Here is a 26,166-nt window from a genome sequence, read left to right on the forward strand (position 1 = left end):
TGGTGGACTGCTACTTTAATTTTCAGCCTTGAAGATCAGCGTTTCCAGCTTCTTACATAGACTAGAGAAACAGAGGGTCATAAAAATGGCTGCCTGAAGACCACAGCAGGACTTGAATCAAGATCCGTCTGGCTACGGAGCCAGCATCATTCCGCCTACTCTTAAACCAATGCCACAGTCAGAGCATGCATATTGAGTTCTGTGGTTTGTGATCTTAGCAATCTTTTGTGAAAAATCATTCCTTCTTTGAGTGCAAAGTGAATGTCAGAATTTGAAATAGAAGTTAATTGAACAATAATAGCGATATTAGAATTTATACACTCCCACTATCAAAGTGTGCTCAGAAATAGCCCATTTGATCATGGCATTTTATTTCTGCATTTAACACGAGACAGGAAGGCAATGAAGGTATTACCATCTTTTTACTCTGAGAAAATGGAAGCTCAGAGATGAGCTGTTTGCTCAAAGGCCTTTGACTGTCCAGTGGTAGAGCTGGGATTGGAGCTTGACCACTGGTGACAATGCTTTTCCCACTAAGCACTAATGCTTTTACTGCTACAGACACGTAAATTCTTCTCTGTTCCATATAAATGTGTAGGCTCTTGTCAGACTCCAGTAAAGGGCTGACTTAAGAGCAGGAGGAACTCCAGAGGCAGATGGCTGTGGGAGGTGAATGTCCTTTGATGCACCGAGGCCTGGTTTCAAATCCCAGCTCTATCTCTTAGGCTCTCTGGGATTTGGACAATTAAGCTCAACTCATTTTCTTCACCAGTCAAAATGGGAAATAACTGATTCAATCAACATTTATTAAGAAACACCAGAGTGTCAGATAAACCCTGTGTTACTAGAGAGCCATAAAAGGCTGTTTAATGCATTAATCAATAGGTTATTTATCCCAGGGGCAAGGGAGGATTCTAGATGTGGCTCTGAAGCTAATCGTAAAGAATGACTAGAAGTTAGACCTGGAGTCTAAAACTCAGATGCCACTGGGGGTAGACAACAGGGTACCCTGGCTCCACACAACCGATGCTGTGCAGGATCAGGGCCTCATGCAGCTAGATGAAGCACAAGATCTGGATTTCTCTGTGATCTCATAAGTTTTAAATGTTGGAAATTAATTTTAAATTATGAAAACAACAGAAGGACAAGCAAAATCTATTTGTAAACCAAGTCTTGCCTGTAGACTGTCAGTTTTCTGAGTTAGCCCCGGGAAAGAGGAGGGCATTTCAGTCACATGGAAATAGCACTAGCAAGGTCAAGACTTGGGCAGGGCAGCTGGGTCCGCAAGCTGCATGCCCTTGGGTTTGGTTGGGGTGTGAGGGAGAGGAAGCTGGCCAGAGAGCAGACTGGCAGGCCTGAGTGTGAGTGCTGAGCAGCACTGGCCTCTGTGTGTGCCAGTTCACAGCCGGACCTACACTGAGTGGGTCAACCTCTGCGTCAGGGACCAGAGCCCTGTCCTGTCTGCTCCATCGGCGTGAGGGTCCAGGCAGGAGCAGGGCTGTCTTAACCTCACTGCTGCTATATTGTGCTGCCCTGTAGATTAAGCATGTGAAAGACTGGCAGTGGGGAACTGAAAGTAAGATGGATTTTATCTAAAAGGCAATAAATATGTTTTGGAACAAGAAAACGTGTCCAATTTTTATTCATAAAATTATTAATCGAAACAGCAAAAGTAGATATACAGAGCCACATATCAATAACGAAACAGGAAGGAAATGAAATGTTCCAGAGACACCTGGTAAAGTTTCAAAGAAATACACACCAGGCAAAAGAATCTACAGGTAAACCGTGGTTGCGCAAAAGGTTATATTCATTCCTGCATTTTCTCAATAAGTTCTTCCTTATATTTGCCTTTCTCTTTTCCAACTTGTCGAGATTTGGCTTTGCGTTCAAGAATTTTTTTCCGATCTTTGTCCAGTTTTAGCCTGGTGATAACCACCTGTTAGCATGAGAGAACAAACAGATATTGAATATATATATATATTTTTTTTAAGGAGAAAGGACTTATAACCAGCAGATCTTCCCTCGACAACAGTAGCTTGGGTTCCTTCTTCTGCTACCCAATGCCCAGCTCCTAACTCTTGAGGATCTAGAAGACCATTTAGATAATTTAGTGGTACGAAGTGTTATTTAGCTTGTGAAACATTATACTACCCACATGGATGGTTTGTCTATCCACGTCAGCAGTATAATTTGCCCTTGGCTGGCAAAATGCGTTGTTTTAAAAATACCTGCATTCCCACCAGCTGCTGGGCAATACAGAGATCATAAAGATGAGTGAGACCCAACCATTCTGCCCTTAAGGATCTGAAACTCTGGAGGAGAGACCCTACAATATAACGTATAAAATGAGAGGTTAAAGGAGGAACAGCATATTCCACCAGGTGGGTGTGAGGGCCGAAGGAAGAGGTGTTCTCTCTTCTCCCTCTGGACACTCTCTAGTGGGAAAGTGATGCCTAGAACACTCTTGCTACCAGCTTGCAGACGGGGCCTTCACCAAGGATGACAAAACAGACAGGGAAAGGAACTGGATCCCTCGTGATATCACTAAGCCAGTGAACCAACCAAGCCTTCCTCCCAAGGAAGTCCTTACCATGGCCGCCTGTGCAGAAAGTACCAACAGCCAACAACTCTAGTAGGAATGCTATGCTATACGCCCACTACCACTGCGCAGTCCCAGGCCATACCTTGCTTGGGTGAATGCCCACGTGGACAGTTGTGCCATTAGCCTTCTCACGCTGCACCCGCTCGATGTAGATGACATATTTCTTTCTGTACACCTGGACTACCTTGCCAATTTGCTGACCTTTGTAGTGTCCTCGAACCACCTGAGAGAAAATACAAAAGAGAATTCTCCCCATTTCTAATGCTTGAACATCATAGTGAGGAAACTAATTATCAGGAACACACAGGCTAAAAATAGAACTTTTTGTATTCAGTCAAATTTTGAATTTTGATTCAATCAAAATCAGCTGGGTTTTTTTTTTTTTTTTTTGGTATAAATCTGCTTTGTATTATTCTAAGTCAGGTGGAAATTCTTTGCCTGTATTTTTTTCTTCTCTTACCTGAACAAAACATTCCTTGAACTAAGATGGTCATCACATGACTAGTCCTGAGAGTAAAAAAATATAATCGCTGTACATCTAAAACTAATACATGTTAGGGACTTCCCTGGTGGTCCAGTGGTTAAGAATCCACCTGCCAGTGCAGGGGACATGGGTTCGATTCCTGGTCTAGGAAGATCCCACATGCCGTGGAGCAACTAAGCCTGTGCACCATAACTACTAAGCCCACATGCCACAACTACTGAACTCCCTGCGCTCTAGGGCCCGTGTGCCACAACTACTGAAGCCCATGCGTCTAGAGCCCATGCTCCACAACAAGAGAAGCCACCACAATGAGAAGCCCGTGCACTGCAACGAAGAGTAGCCCCCGCTCGCCGCAACTAGAGAAAGCCCGCACACAGCTACGAAGATCCAGCGCAGCCAAAAATAAATATTAAAAATAAATAAATAAATAAAACTAATACGTCTTATACATCAATTATAGCTCAATTTTTTACAAAAAGTAAAATAAAAAAAATATATAATCACTCTCAAGATCTAAACAGAGAATGGTTAAAGAAATTATACTTAGTAACTGAATCACTTTGCTGTACACCAGAAACTAACACAACATTGTAAATCAACTATACTTCAATTTAAAAAAAAATTATATTGAGATTCTCAGGCAACCATCTAAAACCCCATGTTTTCAAAAAACAATTTATGACCAAGGAAAATGCTCAAGATATGACCTTTAGAGAAAAAAGAATACAAGGCTATATATATAGTCTGAATCTTACGTGTATATGCTTCATATATGTATATGGCATGTAACATGAGATGAAGATATATCCAAATGTCAATAATGGTTGCCATTAGGAAGGAAGGAGAATTACTGATGACTATTTTTTAATTTATGTTCTTCTAAATTTCAAGATTTCTACAATTAATACAAATATTTTATAGTCAGAAAAAAAACGTTAAATTAAAATCTTGTGGGCTACTTCTGCAACTAAAAATCAGCTCATGCTCCAATTCTATTCAAAAACTAACTACATTATGGTTTCCCTAAAAATGTAGCCATATAAGCACAGAGGAAATACCACATGTAAAGAACTGGTGAATCTCAATACTCCTAAAATGTCTACCTACATTGTTCAGCTTACTCACCACGGTGATTTTCAGGTTGAAAAGACAACAGCCATGCATGCCTCACTGAAGATCCACCACAGTCTACGTGACCAGAGACCCTCACATGGGAAAAGTAGGTGAAAAAGCCCCTATTAAGTATCATCCTGATTGAAGAAAGGTGTTAATAAAAGGAGTCAAAGGGACACCCGTGATAAAGAGCAGTGGACAAACGCTAGACCCAGCGAGGAGGGAGACAGGATAAGACTCAATCGACTGTGGAAAGGTGAGGGAGAAGAGGCGAGGATGACATCCAGAGTCTGGCTGGGCAACTGGATGGATGGATGTGCCTTTCCCGGAGGCATGGAACATGAAAATTCCATACAGAGCGGGAAGGCCAACTGGGCTGGTGACAAAGACCTGCGAGTCATCCGAAGAGATGGCAACTCAAAGCTTGATTTTACTTAGGGAGCTGGTGGTACGGGAATGTAGAAATCTAAGAAAAGCCAACATTTTGGAAGAGCTTACGAAAGAGACTGAAGTGGCCAGGAAGAATGGCAAACCAGGAAGTGTGGTGTTAGAGTAGCCAAGACAAGAAGGTCAAATGCCCTAGGATGGTCAACTGCTAGAAGGATAAAGTAACAGATGACAACAAGCTGGTCACTGGTGATCATGGCTACAGTGCTTTCGGTGGAGCAGTGGGATGGAAGCCGTTACGATAAGGCAATGAGTTCACCAGAGGTGAGAAGACGAAGGTGAAAAAAGACTGACCCAAGGAGCTTGGATCTGAAGAGGATGAGAGAGAGGACACATGTTCAACGTGGATGTGAAGTTAAGGGATAATTTTCTATTTTTTTTTTTGATAATTTTCTATTTTTAAAGAGGGGGAAACATGAATATGTTTAAATGCTGATGAGAAGGAACAAGTATGGAGGAAGAGGTAAAGGAAACTGTAGAGAAAGGGGATAATGGATAGAAGGATCTCAAGAGGGCAGAAGAGAGTGGTGGATGTCACATGCAGTGGCAGCAGGATAGCTTACACAGAAGCAGAGATTTCTCTTTCACTGTAACAGGAGAGAATGAAGATGGGAGGGGTGCAACTGCAGGTAAGCCAGAGGGTGTGGAGCCGGGAGTTGTGCAAGATCCTGGACAATAGTTCGAATTTCCTCTGTAAAGCAGGAGGCATAGTCAACTGCTCAGAGAGAGGCAGGTGAGACTTAGAAGATCCCAAGAGAGAAAAGGCAGTTTTAACAAACCTAATTGGGACGATTTTATTCTCCTGCTCAGAGAAGTGCTTACCCAGTATGGCCTTTGGAGTTAAGAGACCTGGATTCCTGGTTCAGACACTCATTTTCTATATTATTCTTTATTACTTTACCTGAGTTTCATTTTCTTCATATCTAAAAAGGAAACCATTCATAACCCCACAGGCATTAAAAAAACGGCAGCTCCTTCTCCCCTGCCCTCCTTCTCCTTTTTTTTTTTTTTACACATTTAAAAAAAATTATTTATTTAATTTATTTATTTTTGGCTGTGGTGGGTCTTTGTTGCTGCGCACCATCTTTCTCTAGTTGCGGCGAGCGGGAGCTACTCTTCGTTGCGGTGTACAGGCTTCCCATTGCAGTGGCCTCTCTTGTTTCGGAGCACGGGCTCTAGGCGCATGGGCTTCAGTAGTTGTGACACGTGGGCTCAGTAGTTGTGGCTCGCAGGCTCTAGAGCGCAGGCTCAGTAGTTGTGGTACATGGGCTTAGCTGCTCCGCGGCATGTGGGATCTTCCCGGACCAGGGCTCGAACCCGTGTCTCCTGTGTTGGCAGGTGGATTCTTAACCACTGTACCACCTGGGAAGCCCCTGCCCTCCTTTTCTTTATCTCATCTTCCAATTCCAACCCGTCAACAGTTTTCATCCATTCAATAAATATTGATTGTGCCCCTGTTGTGTGCCAGGCTCTGCACTGAGGTCAGGTAACAAAGAAGAAGAGTTCTCTGACCTCACGGAGCTTAGTCTGACGGGCAGTAGGCAGCTGAGAGGTAAACATGCAAATATATAATCCTAACTGGAACAGGGCACATGGGAAGATACTGAGATGATAAAAAATGGTCTACGTCATATTAGGGTGACGCTACATGGTTTTACATCTGCCAAAACTCACCTGTGCATTTCACTGTATGTAAATTATGCCTCAGTTTTTTTAAAAAATGATCTCAAATTGTGTTCATTGCTATGAAAAAAGAATAAAGGATGCTACACTAAAATACTGAGTAAAGTATCTGGGAAGGCTTTTCTGAGGAAGTGACATTAATATAAGACCTGCAAAAGGAGGAGTTAGCCAGGTAAAGGGGAGAAGAGCACTCCAGGCAGAGGGAGCATTCTGGACAAAGACGCAGAGAGAGAAAGATTTAGGTGCATTTAAGGACCTGAAAAGACCAATGTGTTTGAAGTACAGAGCGTGTGGGGGATAATAAGATGAGATGAGGTCAGAGAATTAGACCTGGACTGGCTCACGCAGGGCCTTGTCAGAGATTTAGATATTACCGTCAGCACATCAAGCACCACTGATAGGTTTTAAGCAGGATCTGATTTGCAAACAATGCCACTCTGTGGAGAATGGACTACAGTAACAGTGGAAGCTACAGATGCTTTGAACTAAAATGGAAATATAAAGAAGTGGTCAGATTCAAGAGGTATTTTGGAGGTAAAATCAACAAGACTTAGTGATCGATTAGAAGAGAGGGTTTAGGGAAAGTTAATAATAATTTAAAGGTTTATGATATACCTAAGTGGGGAGATAGAAGTGTCACTTACTGAGGTGTGAAAGATGGGACGAGAATCAGATTTTAGAGGCAGTGGGAATATCAGGATCTCATGCATAAGAAGCTTGAGATGTCTGTGAGATATCCAAATACAGATGTTCAGCAGGCAGTTAGATCTACAGCTCTGTGGTCAGAAAAGTAGTTTGGACTGGGATGTAAAAGAGGAAGGTGTTAGCACAGAGCAGACATTTAAAACTTTAGGAATAAATATTACCATCTAGGTAGACCACGTAGGCCAGCCAGTGGAAGACCAGGTGCAGGCCCTGTGACAAACTCCAGCATTTAGGGAGCAGGCAGAGGAGAAATAGCCAGCAAAGGAGTCTGGGAAGTTGCAAGTAAATTGTGAGCCTGAAGTGTCACAGAAGCTAAAAAGAGAAGCTGTTTCAAGAAGTAAGGTGGAGCAACCTATGCCAAATGCTGCTGAAAAAGTCAAGGACAGGGCTTCCCTGGTGGCGCAGTGGTTAAGAATCCGCCTGCCAATGCAGGGGACATGGGTTCGAGCCCTGGTCCGGGAAGATCCCACACGCCGCAGAGCAACTAAGCCCGTGCGCCACAACTGCTGAGCCTGCACTCTAGGGCCCGTGAGCCACAACTACTGAGCTCGCGTGCTACAACTACTGAAGCCCACGCACCGAGAGCCCGTGCTCCACAAGAGAAGCCACGGCAATGAGAAGCCCGTGCACCACAATGAAGAGTAGTCCCCGCTCGCTGCAACTAGAGAAAGCCCACACGCAGCAACAAAGACTCAACGCAGCCAGAAAAAAAACAAAAACAAAAGTCAAGGACAGTGAGACCAAGATGTGACCACTGAATTTAGTCACAAAGAGGTCAGTGGGGACTTCCCTGGTGGCACAGTGGTTAAGAATCTGCCGCCAATTCAGGGGACACGGGTTCAAGCCCTGGTCCGGGACGATCCCACATGCTGTGGAACAACTAAGCCCATGCGCCACAACTACTGAGCCTGCACTCTACACCCCGCGAGCCGCAACTAGTGAGCCCACGTGCCACAAGTACTGAAGCCCACGCGCCTAGAGCCCATGCCCCACAACAAGCGAAGCCCGTGCACCGCAAGAAAGAGAAAGCCCCACGCAGCAACAAAGACCCAATGCAGCAATAAGTAAATACATACATACATACATAAATAAATAAGAGGTTATTGGTGATCTCAGCCAAGAGCAGTTTCTATAAAGTAAAGAATCCAGATTTTCCAGGTCTCTTGCAAAACTGAAGAATCTGACAACAACTGAACGTAACTGAAGAGTCTTCATTTCCCTAGCGCAGCAATGGGCTGAGGGTATATGACTATCTCCCTTAAAAGAGCCCACTTCCTTTAATTTGCCTAACTAGACCCTAGAGGCATTTGCAATCCCCCCCATTCTAGAACATGCCTGATGGGAAGGATCCAGGAGAGAAGAGGTTGAACCCTACTTCTGAATTATTTTTTTCTATGCTATTCCTGTTACAATTTCAGCCTAACTTATCCCCTGCTTCCAGTCTTTTCCTCCTCAAAGCTTCAGAGTCCCAGTGCCTTAGGTGATCCACCAAATCCCTTACTTCATTCTCTAAAACAGTGGTTCTCAACTGGGGGAGGGTGGCAGGGGTGGATTTTGCTCCCCAGAGACACTGGGCAACACCTGGAAATATTTCTGCTTGTCATAACTGTGAGGAGGTGCTACTGGCATCTAGTGGGGAGAGACCAGGGATGCTGCTAAACATCCTACAGTGCACAGGAGAGCTCAGCACACCAAAGAATTATCCAGCCCAAGAAGTCAATAGTGCTGAGGGTTTAAGAGGGGCCTGTAGGTCCTGTGCACTGTTAGTGTTCTAGGGAACACTGCCTGGTAAGTGCTCAATAAATATTCCCTCAAGGAATGAACATAGCCCCTGTCTATTTTACTCACCCTCACTTCCCCTCGCTACTACACATCCTAATCCTAAGCTCCAGTCACAGAGAACAGAGGGCTTATACTTTCTCACATGGGCCGTACTCTCACAATTTCAGGCCTCTGACTTGCTGCTGCTTCTCCATTCTCCCTGCCAAGTCCAGCACCATCAAATGCCCAGCTTCCACTAAACTCAATGATAACAAGACCCTACTCTTATTGCAAAACATTCCCCTGCAAAGTCTGGTTCAAATAGCCACCCTGGGTAATGCCTGGCAAACTAGCAGCCTCCGCAAACAAAATAAGAAAACAAGAGTTTTGCTTGGTTGGTACAGTATATTTCTCAAATTATTATTATTAAAGAATTGAGTTGGAATGCTCTAAATTAGGCTGGACAGGCGCTCTCTGGTGACTCTGGGCCCCATCTCCGGTCTAACACATCTGCAGGCTCACATTACCTGCCAGTCCTCCACGTCCAAGCACACTCGACGTTCTCAGGCAAAGGCGGCGCCCGAGCGCCACGCAGCTGGGTAACTAGAGCCCGGAGGACACATACCTGGACCTCGTCGTCCTTGCGGATGGGCATGGAGCGAACGTTGTATTTCTGCCGCAGCTCCTTGGAGAGTGGAGACGACATGATCTTCCTGCGCACGTGGGAGGGGGCATTGAAGTGACGTTTGCGGTTTTTGCTGCGGTCCGAGGTCACGAAGGGGTTGAATTTCATGGTGACGGTCTGCAAAGAAAGGCAAGGGAGAGAAAGAAGGGACGCTCAATGGGGTACCGGGGCATTCTCTGCATCCGGGACACTTCTCCCATCCCTGCGCAAGGGCTCTAGGGAGGTGGCCTCGGAAGAAGGCGACTGAAGGAAAACGAAGGATGTGAGGGGTCTGGGTGTTACACAGGGGAAAGCGTGCGTGGGGAGCACATGCTTGACTAAACGGATCTGGGCCTAAGGTGGCACTGGGACCTTGAGGCTAACTGAGGGAGGAGGGCTCGGACTGCACGGTTCGGGGTCCCGCAGAGACACCTCCAGGGAGGCAGGCAGCCCCTGCACTCACCTACCTGGCGACCGCAGGTTTCAGACCCTGGGCGCGCAAGGCCGGAAGTGAGGCTTCCTTGCCGCGCAAGCGCAGAAAGAAAGCAATGCTCCATTCCTATCGGAACGAAACTGAATAGCGCCCCCTCCGGCATGGGGTGGGATCGCAGTGCCTCGTTTTCGGGGGCCACGGGAGCGCTAGGCGGCTCCGGGAGTCATGCCTGGAACCCGGTGACTTCGTGCCGCTGGGGAGAAGGGGCACTTTTGTAGGGCCTGCAATAAAGGCTTGTTGATGTTCTTTTAATAGGTACATTATCAGTAGTCTCTCTCCTACCCCAAACTCTTTGCCCGTTACCCTCCGCAGAGGTCGTCTAGGCGTATGGTAGGGGTAATTTAACATCATGATTTAACATTGCTGTAAATGCAATCGGCTAACTTGCTTCTTCAAAATCACCGAGGAGCCTGTTCAAAATGCAGATTTTTGTGTTCCACCACAGCCCTGCAAAATCAGGCAGCGTTAGGTCGGGGTCTGGGGCTCTGAATTTAGAGCAAGCACTTCCCCTCACCAAAGATTTTGAGGCGCACGCATGTTTGAGCATCATTACAAACCAACCACTTGGCTTTGCAAAACTTCACCCCAGAGCTTCCCTGGTGGCGCAGTGGTTGAGAGTCCGCCTGCCGATGTAGGGGACACGGGTTCGTGCCCCGGTCCAGGAAGATCCCACATGGCGCGGAGTGGCTGGGCCCGTGAGCCATGGCCGCTGAGCCTGCGCGTCCGGAGCCTGTGCTCCGCAACGGGAGAGGCCACAACAGTGAGAGGCCTGCGTACCAAACAAACAAATTTCACCCCAGTCTTCTAGCCCTTTTTAGAAGAGCTGGAGTTGTAGTGAGACCTGAACCCAAGTGCCTCTTCACGTTGCTGGACCTTGGCTCCTTATCTGTGAAATGGGGATGATCTTAAGTAGATGACTCATAGAGTTGTTACGAGGACTAAATGAGTTAATCCGTTTCTTGTGTTTAGAACAGTGTCTGGCGCATAGCGCTCAATTACAGCCACCTATTATTCCTAAAGAGAGCGGAGGCCTTGCTCCAGGACAGCCCTAAGGACAGGCCTCACCAGAGTCAGACTTTTGCCATTAACTCCCAATGACGCAAACTGTAAGCTTTCCGTGTTTGATGTAAACACGTGCAATGCGCCATGCTAACTGAAGCTGTGCTCTCTCTCCCCTTTTAACTCCGTTGAGAGTCTTCTTTAAAAGCCGGCTAGGGCAGCCAGGATTCTGCAGACTAGCGCGCCTGCGGGTTTGTAGCTATTGCCCCGCCCCACTCATTCCGGCCCCCACCACCCCGCCCTGCCCACCTTGTCCCCGCCTCGCCCCTCCTGGTGGTGCCCGAGCTCCGCCTCCCGCCTGGGGTAGGCAACCCAGTGTCGCCGGCACCACCCCTCTCGTCAGACTGAGAGTCCCTCTGCGCGGCCTCTGGGAATGAGAGGCCTCCAATCCCGGCTCCGCTGTGCGGGAGGCTCTCAGTGATTGGTTGAATGGATTCATTGAATGGATTGACTCATTCAATTCATATCTGTTGAGCGCCTACTTTGTACCAGACGCCAGATAGAAAGAAGAGATGGGACTTCTCTGGCGGTCCAGTGGTTAAGACACCGTGCTTCCACTGCAGGGGACACGAGTTCGATGATCCCTGGTGGGGGAACTAAGTTCCCGCATGCCCGCGGTGGAGCCAAAAAAAAAAAAAAAAAGAAAGACTTGCCTGACTCAGGCAGGTCCCCTGTTCTCTCCCAGTTTGGGTGTTCCCTAACATATGGTGATGAAATTATGAAATACCAGCATTTACTCATACTCATGATCAACAGTGGCATCTGGCTTGATCTCTAGACTTGCTGGGTGCTGTTTAAGGTTTAATTCCAGATCCCCTGAGGTCAGTGTTGGAGCCCTCTGGCCTTCAGACTCAGGGAGGATGGCTACACCTGGCTGTCTGCAGAAGCCAGGGTAGCAGCAGTAAGCGGGGTGAAATTTGTTGAGGCAATAGCAACTGAAAGACCACCCATTATAGGCTCCAAGAGTAAGGACGTGGGGGGAACAGTCATAAGAAAGGAAGATCTTAAATGTCCTCACCACACACAGACACACACACACAAAAGAAATGGTAATTATGTGAGGTGCTGGAAGTGATAACTAATGCTGTGGTAATCATGAGGCAGTATGTAAGTGTATCAAATCAACACGTTGCACACCTTAAACTTACAGAATATTATAGGTCAGTTATATCTCAATAAATCTGGGGGGGAGAAAGGAAGACACTTCTCATGGGCATGGCAGGGGCAGACGCCATTGTGACCGAGTGCACATAGATGGTCATAGAGGGCTTCTCAGAGCAGCCCTCACAGTGTTCATCAGACCAAAGCCCCCTGATGAATTCATTCATTCATGCAGTCATTCATTCACTTGCTCACTGGCTCCTTCTCTGCTCATTCATTACTTCCCTATCACATTCATTAAGCCATTTACCCACACATTCATCCATTTGCTCATTAATTTATTCACCATTTATTTGGTACCTACGTGGAGCCACAGGTACAGGGCTAGATCAAAGAGATCTGGGGAGGAGTGAAGTCCCGTCCCTGCTCCCAAGGAGCACAGGGCCTCACTGGTGAGGGGCAGCCATGTGAGGGTAGATCATTACAACCCAAGATTATCAAGATTGTTCACGCTCAACCAGGGCAGTAAGGCTTTTCTTTACCCCTACCCTCTGCCCCCTGTGGCTCAACAGAATTAAGACAGCTACAAGGACATCGCCAGATAAGATGGTGAGAGAACCTCAGCCAGGGTTTCTGTCGTTCTAATAAGGATTTAGTAGAATTGGCTACTATCCTGCTTCATGCCTACCTTGGAAACATGCACAGGGACTGGCGTAGAAGCCCCAGGGCCTAGCACAGTGCCGGGCTCAGAGGATAGGCCAGGAAAATATTTTTATGTCTCCAAGGCAGAGGGTGATGTGGTGGGAAAGTGTGAGAGCCCTGGATTCCGGCTGCCTGGGTTTGGATATCCACCACTTGCCGGCTCTGGAGCTTTTGGATAAGATATTTAGCCTCTTGGTCCCTCACTTTCCTCATCTGTGAAATGGGAATGATGAGAGTACCCACCTCATCAGTTGGGTGTCAGGATTCAATGAACCCTCAGCACAACGTCTGGCACAAAGTAAGCACTTAATACATGGTAGAAAGTATTTCTTTAAAAAAGAAAAAGTTTATTTATTTAAGCCACGCTGCGCGGCTTGTGGGATCTCAGTTCCCTGACTAGGGATTGAACCCCGGGCCCTCGGCAAGGAAAGCACGGAGTCTTAACCGCTGGATCACCAGGGAATTCCCAGAAATTATTATTTCTTAAATGAGTGAATAATAATGGCTAGTTGTATTAGGCTGAGCATTTTACTCACACATTGTGCTAAGAGCTTTACGAACATTACCTTATTTATTCTGCTAAACAACCCTTTAAATTGTCCCTGTTACAGGTGAGAAAAGAGATTCTGAATGAGATGGGAGCAGAGGCTGAATGTGACCCACCATGAGATATTCAATATGATTATTGTTATCTGGTAGCCAATAAGATAATGAGGAGATCCACTGTTATTAACATTGGAAGGCGTCCATTATGTAAGGAAAAAAGTAAACTACAAAATAATGTTAACAGCATGATCCGATTTTGTTTACGGAAGAATATCACTAAAACATTAACAATGATGATCCCTGATTAGTGGGATTATGGGTAACTTTAATTTTCCTTTTTCATTTTTCCCTTTTTGCTCTTTTCTGCCTTTCCTTCAGTGGAGCTATGAGCATGTATTATTTGTGTAATTAAAATCATGTTGTAAGGGTTTTAAATTTTTGCTTAAGAAGATCCCCAATGTTCAACTTGGCTTTCTTTTGTAGGCTGTTTTGAATTTATTTTTTATTTTTATTTTTATTTTTTATTTTTTTTTATTTTTTTTTTTATTTTTTATTTTTAAATTTTATTTATTTATTTTTTTGCTGCGTTGGATCTTCATTGCTGTGCGTGGGCTATCTCTAGTTGCGGCGAGCGGGGGGTACTCTTCATTGCGGTGCACGGGCTTCTCATTGCAGTGGCTTCTCTCGTTGCGGAGCACGGGTTCTAGGCACGTGGGCTTCAGTAGTTGCGGCGCATGAGCTCAGCAGTTGTGGCTCGCAGGCTCAGTAGTTGTGGCGCATGGGCTTAGTTGCTCCGAGGCATGTGGGATCTTCCCGGACCAGGGATCTAACCCCTGTCCCCTGCATTGGCAGGCAGATTCTTAACCAATGCGCCACCAGGGAGGTCCTGCAGGCTGTTTAAAAGGAAGAAAACAGAAAACGACAGTACCCTCACTACTTTCAATTCCCACCCACCCCCTTTTTTTGGGGGGGGGTAGGGGGGTCGGTTTAGCCTTTTGACAGAGATGTCTGTGGCGAGTAAGCCAGAACCATACAATTCTCCATAACCCTGGAGTCAGGCGGACGTGGGTTTGAATTCCAGCTTCACCGCGTGCTAGCTCTGTGACTAAGTTACTTAAATCTCTGTTTTCTTCTTCCTAAAAACGAGGTAACAGCCACCTTGTAGGATTGCTGTGAGGATTAAAAAAGACAAGACCTGAACAAGCACTCCTTGCCTGGCACGTGGAGAATGCCTAACTCTTGGTAGCTATTACTACCAGAGTTGAGATAAAAATAAGTTATTTTGGTCAGAATAAAGTGCATGACCTCATCACCACAAAACTGACAGAAGACAGCTGCTGGGGGGCAGGGGAGGGGAGGGTGTTGGGTGAATGTTCTCCACACAGGCCCCCTCACATTTCTGGACCGCGACATCTACCTGCTGGAGCAGCTAAGGAACCAGCTTCTTAAAAAGGGATCAGGACCGCCAGTGCCCTGGCACATTGAGAAAATGTGTACCTTTGTTTCGGGCAAGAACAAAAGCAAATTTGTGACTTTTAGTTATAAAAACTATACAGCTGCCACTCATGAGCCGCACTGCCACACCCCACTTCTTCCCAAGGTTCACAGCCCCACCTCGACCCCAAGCAGTGTGAGTTCAGCATGAGGGTCGCTCCTCACCGAAGCACCTCTCCGACTTCACCTCTTCTGCAGCTGCAACACCTCCCCAGGAGAAGCCTTTTCTGCCTGAAAAGCCCCCAAACCGTCACCTACACCTCTCTGGGTTTGCACCATGAGCCCTGATTGAGAAATCCTCTTGGACGAAAACACGATAGTCTGCACTTGGTTAGGTAACTGAAAGAACTGGTTCAAGGGAGAAATCATAAAAATGACACACATATACCTTAAAGGTTTTACATCAACTTAAAACACATTGGCCCGGGACTTCCCTGGTGGTCCAGCGGTCAAGACTGCGCTCCCAGTGTAACAGGGAAGAGCCAATTTTGACTCCATGTTGGATCTGTTTCTTTGACTTTAGGCTTTGCTTTTCGTTGCTTTTATTATAATCATACATAATGGCCTGCCTCAGGGAACCCTACCCACCTGTGAATGGCTGCAAGAAAGAAGAAACTAACACATCCCCTCCCGGAGGCCGGCCACTCCAGGAGATGTTTTGCAAGACTGATGGCCCTTTTACTTTACTTCCTCCTCGCCTCTCCCTCTCTATGTACCTTTTTACTTTACTTCCCTCTCTGATTCTATAAAAGAAACTGGCATCCAGACCCCAGTAAGATGGTTTTTGGGGGGGCTCTAGTCCACCATCTTTTCCGTCTGCTGGCTTTCTGAATAAAGTTGTATTCCTTGCCTCAACACGTTGTCTCCCTATTTATTGGCCTGTCGTGCGGCGAGCAGAGCGAGCTTGGACTCGGTAACACCAAGGCAGGCGGCCCAGTTTCTATCCCTGGTCAGGGAACTAGATCCCGCATGCAGCAACAAAGATCCTTCGTGCCACAACGAAGACCGGTGCAGCCAAATAAATAAATAAATATTAAAAAAAGAAAAAGAAAAAAAACCCCCCAAAATCCCACATTAGCCCATCTCTTGACCCTGAGCGAGGCTTTTCATTGAGAAACCTCTGCTGGAGTTCTTCATCTTCCTTACATAAACTATGTCCTTACATAAACCAACCGCAGGGCTCCAGGTTTCTCGTTTTCTTTAACATGGAGTGAGAACTTACTTTCAATGTGAATGCAGAATCCTCAAGGACTCCCCCACCCCAACTCTTTTCAGTTGCCTTATTCACATTGAATTCGTGGGGTTTTTTGGGGGGGGGTGTAGGGGCTGAGTATCCCCTGCAGTGGAAGCGCAGAGTCCTAACCACTGGACTGCCAGGGAATTCCCTGAATTCGGTAGCATTTTGAGGAGGGCGTGGCGACTCACCTTTATCAGGTCTCTCCAAAGTATTCAACTTAGTTTTACTAGACTCTTTGACTACCGGTGGGCATATGCTCTCCATCACTAGCCTTGAGTGTCACAGTAATTCAAGTATCGCACAGAACATTAAAGACAGAATGGGGAGGGTCAGTGAAGAGTTTCTCGCAGACTGGTTCGCTCTCACATTCATCTCTGACGTGTTTATTATCCACGTCCGTGGTGTTCCAGTGAAGGCCTTGAAGGACTGGGCAAATGTCCATGGAAGTCCCTTTCTCACAGCTGATGGTAGATCTCCCTTATTCTATTTGGGAAAACCTATACGGAACAACTACCATTTTTGAAAATTTACTATGTACCACTTTCCTGCATACATGAGCTTGTTCTGATCCAGTATAACTTATTTGCACCCATTATAGATTTAATTTCTGCAACAGCACCATGAGGTTAAGGACCTGGCCTGAGGCTACACAACTGGAAAGCGAGCAGATCAAGTTAACCCAAGGTTGTAAATCAACTATACTTCAATAAAATAAATTAAAAAGAAAAAAGCAAGTAGCAGATCAGGGGACATTCTGTCGGGATTCAATAAAGGAAGGACTGAATCCAAGGGGTCCTGACTTTCTGATCATGCTAACAGATCTTCTCCGCATTTCCCAGTTTCTCTCCTCTAGAATGAAATTCTCCTCTAGAACGTTCTGACTGTGATCCCAGCCTCCGGGCTACCCGGCCACAATCAAGTCGAAAGCAACACACAGCAATATTTCTGAAAATCAGCCTTTTAATCTATTTGAACCCAATGAGTGGAGAAAGAACTAACATGTTTTTCCCTTGAGATTTTGTTTATAAGAATAATGGGTCAGAGGTGTCTCTTCCATAGGAAACTGACATCCCCTATGTCCTCAAGAGTTGTTTTTTTTTTTAAATGCATAAACATGGGATTTCAATTCACTTGCATGCCATTTCCCCACCCTGCCCTGCCCACCCTCTACAGCCACACGCATTCACACACCCAAGGGGCTCCTTTCTGTAACTGGGGAAGAGAATGCAAAAAAAAAAAAAAAAAAAAATCCATCTGAGTGGCCACAGATACCAGAAATACCCAAATGCAGTTTACACTCACATTCATCAACTCATATGCAAAAGGGGAAGCTTTTCTAATTGGAATCTAGAGTCAAAAATTACAAACGGCAGAGACTTGAACCATCCAGAGATAATTTAAAAAGGCCTTCCACTCCCCTTAATTACACGCCCCTTAATTACAAAAGTATGCAAACAATCTTGATATAAATGGAAAACAGGTGGACGACTCTCTCCCTGGGAAGTGGGGGGCATACCTAAAATTCCCTGGGTGTAATTCATGCCTGGACCATTGCCTCTCCCTTTCAGGACTAAAGGGGAAGGATAGCAGGGGACCAGTGGGGTAGGGACCCACCCAAGAGCAAGGGAGGAAACAGTGGAGCTGCCCCAGGAACCAGGACCGAGTTAGTGTGTGGCCAGCCAGTGGGGAGCTTGGTGGGGCAAGTGGGCCACATCTGGGTTGCAGAGAGGCCCAAGAGCTATACAGCCTTGGGAGCCCCGAGGGTGGACATGCTAAGATGGGAGAAGGGCTGGTCTGCTTTGCTTCCCCCACCTAAGGCCTTGGGACCGACGGCAAGCCGCCTGGGAGAGGCTGAGACATGATTATCTTAGGGTCGCGGAAAAGGATGCTTCCCATCTGGACATAAGTGCACAAACCATGTCTGGCTCTCCAAGGATGACTTCCCAGTCACAGCCAGCCCCTCCACCAAGCCATGCTGTGGCCACACAGCACGGGGGCTGAGGCACATTGGCAGGGGGTTCAGAGGAACAAGATGAAGAGAGAGAGGAAGGGGAACTCGCCAGGCACCCAGGGACCAGTGGGCAGACTTGAGTCTACACAGCTGCTGCCCAACAACTGGGCATCTGCTTCTGGGGAAGAAAAGAAAGGGGTGGGGGTGAGGGCCTTGAGGCCTGGGCTCTAGGTCTGGCAGGAAGGGATGGAGCAGAAGCAAGGGCTCCATCTACAGGGCCACGTATCAGGGGCTTGCCTGGGAAGTAGCATTCTTTGTTGAAGGCGCCAGGTGGGAGGTACCTTTGGGCAGCCTGGTCCAAAGCCCAGAGCCCAGGTCTGCAGGCTGGCTGCCCAGGGGAGAAACCAAGTGATTAGTGGGACCAAACAGTGGGGAGATTGTCAAAGCCTGGCTGAGAGCTGGTCAACATAGATTCTGAGCTGCTCGCCCAACGGGGAAAGGACTGCAGTTTTCCCAGGAGTGGTCTCCAGCATTCCCGAACCTTCCCTGCCTGACTCTGGTGTTGGGGCTCCTCAGGGAAAGAAAGGGGCACCCAGACTTCAGGCAGTGTAATTCATCTACAGTTAAACATGGGGAAAAGAGGTAGCTGCGAACCCGTGAGCCACCCCCTCCCTCCCCTCACCCCCACTTTGGGACGCAGACAGATCCTGGGCCAGATAGAGGGCAGGAGGAGACGGGGCGCTGGAGACAGGGCTGGCGGTCTCCCTGGGTCCTCGGCCGTCGGGCCAGGCGGGTCGTCAATGCATCTTGCCCAGCTGGATCTTCTTCCAGGCCTCCGAGGCTGTGAAGATACACGAGTCCAGAATGCCGGCAACAGTGAAGGTCCCGCCGATGATGGCACAGATCTGAAAGGGGTGAGGGGAGGTCAGAGGTCAGCACTGGAGGGAGCACCAGGCCAGACCCCTCCCAAACCACGAGATGATGAGCTCAGCAAGTGCAGACGCTCTGCCCCATTAGGCCCACCACGTGGTAACCAACAGGGGCTGGAACATACTCTGGGCTCAAAAACTCCACTTGTTGGATGATGAATGAAATAATAATAAAAGTAACCATTATCAGCTCCTTTCGTTCCCATATTAACCTTCTGAAAGGAGGGGGATTATTAGACCCATTTCAGAGGTGAGGAAACTGAGGCTTAAACAGGTAACTACGTTCGCATAATAAGTAGCAGAACTGTGACTTGAACTTGGGCATGTCTTTGATTCTGGAGCCTGTGGTCTTAACTTCTACTCTAAATGTATCAGATATTTACAATCCCATTTGCAGATGAAGGAATGGAAGTTTAGAAAGGCAGTGCCACTGGCCCAAGGTCATACAGCTAAGAAGTGGCAAAACCGGGACTTGAACCTGGGTCTGACAGGTCCAGGACCAGTGCTGCCAGTGACTGAGTAACATCTGGGGTGGGCTGAATAGGCAGCGCTGGCCTGGATGGGCTGGAGTGAGAAACAAATCTCTCACCCTCAGAAGCTTGTACTATATCAGTGGGACGGGTAGTAATCAATCTTACCGATAAATGCAAAATTACAACAAAGGCAAGTGCTACAGAGGAGAGAGGGGCCTATGTTGCTACCAGAAATCTTGTATCGGGGCACAGTTTCTTACGGCCCTATTTACTTTGGGGATCACATAATTCTTTGTTGTCAGAACTGTCCTGTACTCTGAAGAACGGTGAGCGGTATCCTGGGCCTCCACCCATGAGACGCCAGTACTACCTTCTCTTCCCTGCTGTGACAACTGAGATGACACATTGTCTCCAAACATTGTCAGATGTCCCCTGGAGGTCAAAACTGCCCGATTAAGAACTGCTGTTGTATGGGGATGGTCATGAATGTCACCTGTATGCCTGTACTTCCTCACTTCCTGCCACATGATAATATAAGAACTACAACAAGAGACAGCACTTAAACAGCACCTTTCTGTGCCAGGCACGCTTTGAAATGCTCACGCCTCTCACCTCACGGAATCCCCAAGCCAACCCTAGGAGGGAGGTACTATTCTTCTAACTATATTACAGCCAGGGAAACTGAGGCACAGGGACACTCAGTCACTCGTCCAACGCCATGGTAATTAGTGGCTGAACTGGAGTTCAAAACTCTCAACGTGGCCCTTTGCTGCTTCCCAGGCTACCTAACGAATTATTCACTTTGCCTTGAAGTTGTCAGGACTCCACTTGTGATGTGTCAACATAATGCTATGTCTTCCTCAAAATTTTCTGGCCTACCTATGAGTTGCTTTCTGGCACCATCAAAGAACCAAAGTGCATAAAAGGTTTGCAAGGAAACTTTAAATGTACTTTTCCCCTAAAGACACACTTTATGTCGTTTATAAAAACCAATACCACCCACCAGAGGAAGGCACCTCTTCTCTCATGTACCCATGGGCCCAGAGAGGGAAGTAGTCTGTCCAAGGTCACACGGCAAGTGTGGGGCAGAGCCAAGTCTGTCTGCCCCCAGAGCTCTCACTCTTTCTCCCTTGCCACATTTAAGGGGCACTTAAATGACCACAGGTCTCAGAAGAAGCCAATCTGGGCAGCCCTGGAGGGCCCCTGAGGCCGCCCTGGAGGTCCCATGGGAGGACTCTGGGAGACAGCAGTACCATACTGGGTCCTCTGGTGCCAAGCGAACAGGCCAGGAGACACAGCAGAGGTAAGAGGGAAGTGTGAATCGAACCGGCGTTTATTTTTAAAATTATATTTCCAAGAGATGAGCTAAGCGGAGGCCTGTGAGGCCCCAGACAGACAGAGCAGGTCTGTACGGATAGGCTGTAAGTAGAGCAGCTGGCATTCCAGTAATAACAGCCCAAGAAACCAGAGCAACCCCCCAGGGAGAGAGGAGGATGGGGGGCGCTGGGGGGATTATGATGAAGTGTTTTCAGTGGGCAAGGCCTCTCCCCGCCGGCCTCAGAGCATGACGCAGGGCTACTTTTCAAGGAGGATGACGGCAGGGGAGCCGGGTTATTTTGGTAGAGTGGATCAGATGATGGGCGATTTTATACCGCAAAACGCTTTTAGAGCTTGGATCAGAGGATAGGAAAATGTGACTTAAGTGCAATGGAGCAAATAATAAAAAAATAAAAAATAACCACACACACACATCCGTATTCATCTACACGCTTTGGAACCTGCGTGTGCCTATGATTCACACACACCTGGCACCCAAACTGAAGCCTCCGTTCACCGGGCAGGCCTGGAACAGAAGGAGACACGACACATTCATTGAGCTACATGAGAAAACACAGAGCTGTGGGGAAACCGAGGCCCTGGGAGCATTCAAGCCGCCAGGCAGCTGACCCTGTCTGAGTTACTTACAGGGTGCCTAAGGCTAAGGGGCTCTTCAGGAAGCTACCGTGTCTACTGACATCACCCAATGCAGCTGTATGTCCTCCATTATTGTACGTCTATTCAAGGTGCTGGTCAATGGAGGAGGGGGAATTCTGGCATATTCAGTGGGGCAGTGGAGGACTCCTCAAAAGCTGAGAGAAATCTAGCAGCCCGCCTGATGCTGCCATGGCCCCATTTTCATTATTTTGCCTTTGGCCTGCCTGACCTGCTCCCATCTGCAGGCGGTGACTGGTGTGAGGTGAAGCAGGGGTCGTGAGGAGAGGGTCCTGGGGTGCTCCTGGATTTTGACAGATGGTAGCCACAGAAACCCCCAGCACCAGGAGGCTGCCACATCTGGACTCATCCCAGAAGGTGGTCAGTTGTGGTCATCCCTTATCCCGAGAAGGTCACGGTTTCTACATTCTGAAACGCAAGGAAATAAATGTAGCCACAAGGTTGCACCAGAGGGTATGTCTGTCTTTGGACTCAGGCTCTACCTTGGTGGTGGCGAGATCACAGGCTTCACCACATTTGGCTGACGGTTGGGGGTGGGGGGCGGGGAATGACCAACCACAGATGTTAGGAGGCTGACAGGGATCTTGAGAAGAGATAAAGAAAGGCCTGGTGCAAGGGAGGATGGTGACTTGGCATCTCCCTGGCCTGGGAGGATAGGGCCCAAGATGAATATAAATGAATAAAAAGGAAAACGAAGCAAATCATGCCCACGACACTTAGTTCCCTTGCATGTTGCTGTGCACGCAGAAGAGCTAGGAGAACCGGGCCTCCATGGTGTGCAGAGGCCAGGAGGCGTGAACCTCCTCAGGGTGCACGGCCAAGGTGGGGTGTGAAGACTGGGGAGCCCACAGTGTCCTTCCTGGCTGTGGCAGCAGAAAGAGCTTGGAATTCAGAAGCCGAGTCGTGGCTGTCGCTTTCTAACTCCGGACTTGGGAGAGCCTTCCTGGGCCTCAGTTATTTGATCTGCAAAATGGGAAAACTGTCCCTACTTTGCCAACTGTCATACTGCAGGCAATGCCTCTGGAGTGCCTAGCACTTAGTACGTGTTTAGTAAATGGTACCTAATCTCATCTTCCAGGTGACTGGAAGGCTCCAACCTTCTTGCTAAGACCTGAGATTTTCTAAACCTCTCTGAGACCCACTCTAAGAAGAACAATGGGTAAAAATATCACTTATTCCCCAGAGCAGGCCTTTGGGTCTCAAGTTCCATTCTCTACCTGGCTCCTTAAGCAGAGGACAAGCCATTCATGGAAGGACAGGATGGCAAGGGTGTCCCAGGCACCACAGGCAGATTCTTTTCAGCTGCTCGGGTCCCAAGCCCTCCGAGGGCCCATTCTACAGAGGGAGTAGCTGAGGCCCAGACACGTGGGTTTGTCATAAGAACATCCCTGGGGGCAAAGCACCTCAGGCCAGAGGCTGTTTCCAGTCTTCGGCCAGGCAGGGAGCGACCCCTCACCCCCAGTCCCCTACCCCAACCCTACTGCTTAAAGCTCGCTTTCCCGACTGCCCCGGGGAGAGAGAAGAAAGCGGAAGAGACCGACCCACAGCAGGCTCAGGACATGTTCACTGAGTAAAGGAGTGTGTGTGTGCACGAGTGAGAACCAATAAAAGAGTCGGTGAGGGAGTGAGGGAGTGAGTGAATGAACGAACAACCTAGAAAAGGAGCAGAAGAATTCCACGCCCCAGGCAGGGGGCAAAGGTGACTCACACAAGGGGTGTCAGCCCAGGAGCTGGGGGTGTGGAGGTGACTCAGGATGCTGGGCCCACTTCCATGGCTCCCTGAGCCTCAGTCTCCTAACTTTTACAAACGGGAAGGCTAATCCTCACCCCTCAGGACTGCCCTGGGATTGCCCGTGTTACACATACACCCTTAAACGCCTGTTCCCTTGGTCCCTTGCTGCTGCTACGCTCTCGCATCTCCCAGCTTTGAGGCAGGGGGACAACTTCCCGGGGGGAGGGTGGAGGACGGGAGAGCGGGGCCGCTGAGCCAGGAGGGGCCATCACAGCCGGGACCTGCAACCCTACTCTGGTCAGCAGCCCCCGCTCCAGAAATGAAGACAAGGACCATTTGCTATGCGGGCCCCAGTGAGTCGGGGCGAAGCACATTACTTTGCTCTCATCAGAAGTCATCAATAATGCCCCTCTGTTCTTACGGCGAGGCTTCCTCCCTGCGGCTCCCCCAGCTTCCCGACCTTCCACTGTGGGGAGAATGAAGTCAGCTCGTCTACCTTGAAAGGAAGGTGTGTGTGTGCTCCCCTGACATTTTAATCACGGCTCTTGATTCCTTATAATATGGAGAGGACAAGTTCCAACCACACCAGCTGGAGGACTGAATCCCTCTGTGTTCCACCAGGCTCTGGAATAAACATTCCTGGGGGCGGATACCAGCTCTGCGACCCTGGCCGGGAAAACCAGTTGACCTCTCAGAGCCTCAGTTTCTCTCATCTGTGAAATGGGGTCCACGATGAGGCCCTGTCTAGCTGCCGGATGTACCACCGCTAAGTGCCCGGGCACTGCTCGCTCACTCTACTCGTCCAGGCGGCCTTGCTTGAAAAGTTTGTGCAAAAGGCACAGTGTGAGGAAATAAATAATGAATCGGAGTCCCATCAGATGCCGGTAGCGGCAGACAGGCTGGAGCCTCGGATGAGAACACCGGGGCTGCGGCTGGGCAGAGGTGGAGGCTGTCGCGGAAGGGAAGCTGATGACTGGGCCTGGGAGAGGTGGGGAGGTGGGGAGGTGGGGAGGAGAGGGTGTGGGGGTCTCCAGTCAGTGGTGTCACGCCTGCCAGACTGCCCACTTGCACCCTTTAGTCCAGGAGCCTGGGGGCGGGGGCGGGGGAGAGTGGAGGCCCTTCCCTGCCATTTTTACAGTGGCTGCAGCCGCAAAACACCCACCGCCCCCTCTGAAAAAACCACCTCGGGGCAGCACCTACTATGTGCCAGGCCTGAGATGGCACTTTCTTCCGCCTCCTCATTCATTCTTCGCGAGTAGTAGGGCAAATGGGGTGCGCTCCATTTCACAGGTGAGGAAACAGGCTCAGAGAGGGACCCACTTGTCGAAGGTCACACAGCTACCAAGGAGGCAAGGGTGACGAGCATCCAGGTCTGGGAGGCTGCCAAGGGCCTGCTTTCTCCTGTTCCTCCACCTGCTTCTCTCCCACCTGAAGGCTCCCCTCCGTTCCCATCTGCATGCCTGGATGGCTTCTTTATATTTTGTTTTCTCGGCTCTCTTAAGTCTTACGCATCAAATGTCCTAAAGGTAACGGGTCTCCCTCAGGGAAGTTTATGAAGTAAGACGCTGTGTGGCTGTAAAAATAAGTGTCGTTTATAAAATGGAGCCCATGCCTTTCTAATGTTCCTTATTCTTCTCAGAACCTGCCCTAGAAAAGAGTACCAGCAGTTCCTGTTCCAACTGTGATATCGGTGTTCAGGCTCAGTTGGAGCGATCAGTCCCTGGTACACAACCTTCTGGAAGAACTAGCTTTGCTCAAACGTCCGGAAGGACCAGAATGGAAGTGTTTTTTTTACATACACGTTTCCAGGCCTGAATAACAGGGCAGCTAATTTGGGTTCTGTTCTGCTCCTCAGATAATAGAAACTGTCTTGTGGGGAGCGGACCAAGGTGTACACCCTCCATGTGTCTGCTCACTGTTTCACACCCACTTATCTCCTGCCCGGGCTACGCCAGGTCTGGGGAACAGAGGTGACTGAGAGCCAGCCCTCCTTCCTGGAGCTCACAGCCCTGGGAAGAGAGACACGCCGAGGAAAGCCCAAGTAGGAGAGAATGGAGGGTCTGAAGCGGCTGATGTATCAGTCCAGCTACCAAGCTGGTCTTTTCCCAACTCACACAGCCTCAGACGTAAAACCTTCTCAGTTTTAAGTTTGTCTTCTTTCAGTTTTTTTTTTTTTTTTTTAACCATCCTATGTGCCCCCCACTCCACACACCTGCTGCCTTTTGTCAATGGAAAATCTTCGCAGGTGCCCAAACAGATGAGTGAAAGGTAACCAGATAAGGGCAGGAAAACCTGTGCACCACCAGCCAACCAGTCTTAGATGGACAGTTTGCTTTTTTTATGGTTTGCATGGGCGTGACTGTGATTTTATCACACATGCTCATAATATTGCCTTGTTTCCTGCTATAATATTTCTTCTTGATTCCCAGGACAAGTCACTGTATCAAATGATCCTGGTGTTCTATCAAGGGCTCCATGGCTTCTGGGGGCTCTGTTGTTGGAACATCCTTGACAGCCTTTGTTTTGGAAAATGAAGGCTCCCAAGCTGGTGATAGGAGGATGCGGCAGAGGCAAGTCTGGGGCTCAAGTCTCAGCCCTGACTTTCTTGGCTGTGAGATCTTGGAAGAGTTTCTTTACCTCTCTGGGCCTCAATTAATTCATATCTAAAACAGGAATGATATCATCTACCTTGGAGGGTTCCTGGGAGGGTTAAAGGAGAGGACTGTAAAATTACCTGGCACCTAGTAGATGCTTAATAAGTGCAGCTATATGATCACTTCTTTAAGCAGCTATCCCTTGTATATTTCTAAGCACCTACATCCAGGCCAAGTCCTGTGCCGGACGCTAGGGACACAGAGGTGAGTCAGGCCTGGAGCTCATCATAATCAGGCCTGGCAACTATGAAATGCAATCTAAACTTTGGGGGATTATTTCACTGGCAAGGAGCACCTCGAGGGCAGGGGTGATGTTTAACTCAGCTATCCCTGTTATCCAA

At 48.2% G+C, this 26,166-nt stretch overlaps 2 protein-coding genes across 2 annotated transcripts in view; both read right to left on the bottom strand.

Moving 5' to 3' along the window:
* Positions 1-1,619: 1,619 nt before the first annotated feature.
* Positions 1,620-10,026, bottom strand: RPL26L1 (ribosomal protein L26 like 1). The gene is made up of 4 exons (XM_027084284.1): positions 9,930-10,026; positions 9,424-9,600; positions 2,688-2,828; positions 1,620-1,939 (listed from the first exon to the last, which is right to left on the bottom strand). The coding sequence occupies exons 1-4, from the start codon at positions 10,017-10,019 to the stop codon at positions 1,811-1,813; spliced, it is 537 nt and encodes a 178-aa protein (XP_026940085.1). The 5' UTR covers positions 10,020-10,026; the 3' UTR covers positions 1,620-1,810.
* A 7,010-nt stretch (positions 10,027-17,036) lies between these two features.
* ERGIC1 (endoplasmic reticulum-golgi intermediate compartment 1) overlaps positions 17,037-26,166 on the bottom strand; it is a 106,046-nt gene continuing 96,916 nt past the window's right edge. The window contains exon 10 of the mRNA XM_027084285.1: positions 17,037-18,950. Within this exon, the coding sequence (XP_026940086.1) occupies positions 18,843-18,950 (108 nt within the window). The 3' untranslated portion in view covers positions 17,037-18,842. The remainder of the gene's footprint in view (positions 18,951-26,166) is intronic.

This window comes from Aethalodelphis obliquidens, unplaced genomic scaffold, assembly GCF_003676395.1.
Source record: "Aethalodelphis obliquidens isolate GAN/ISIS:26980383/991018 unplaced genomic scaffold, ASM367639v1 scaffold52, whole genome shotgun sequence".
In the NCBI taxonomy this organism is placed as follows: domain Eukaryota; kingdom Metazoa; phylum Chordata; class Mammalia; order Artiodactyla; family Delphinidae; genus Aethalodelphis; species Aethalodelphis obliquidens.

Coding starts and splice junctions, on each gene's coding strand:
- RPL26L1 (XM_027084284.1), bottom strand. CDS start 10,019: ATGGAGCATTGCTTTCTTTCTGCGCTTGCGCGGCAAGGAAGCCTCACT. Junction 9,601..9,929: donor CTGAAACCTGCGGTCGCCAG/GTAGGTGAGTGC, acceptor CTTTCTTTGCAG/ACCGTCACCATGAAATTCAA. Junction 2,829..9,423: donor GCAAGGACGACGAGGTCCAG/GTATGTGTCCTC, acceptor ATTTTCTCTCAG/GTGGTTCGAGGACACTACAA.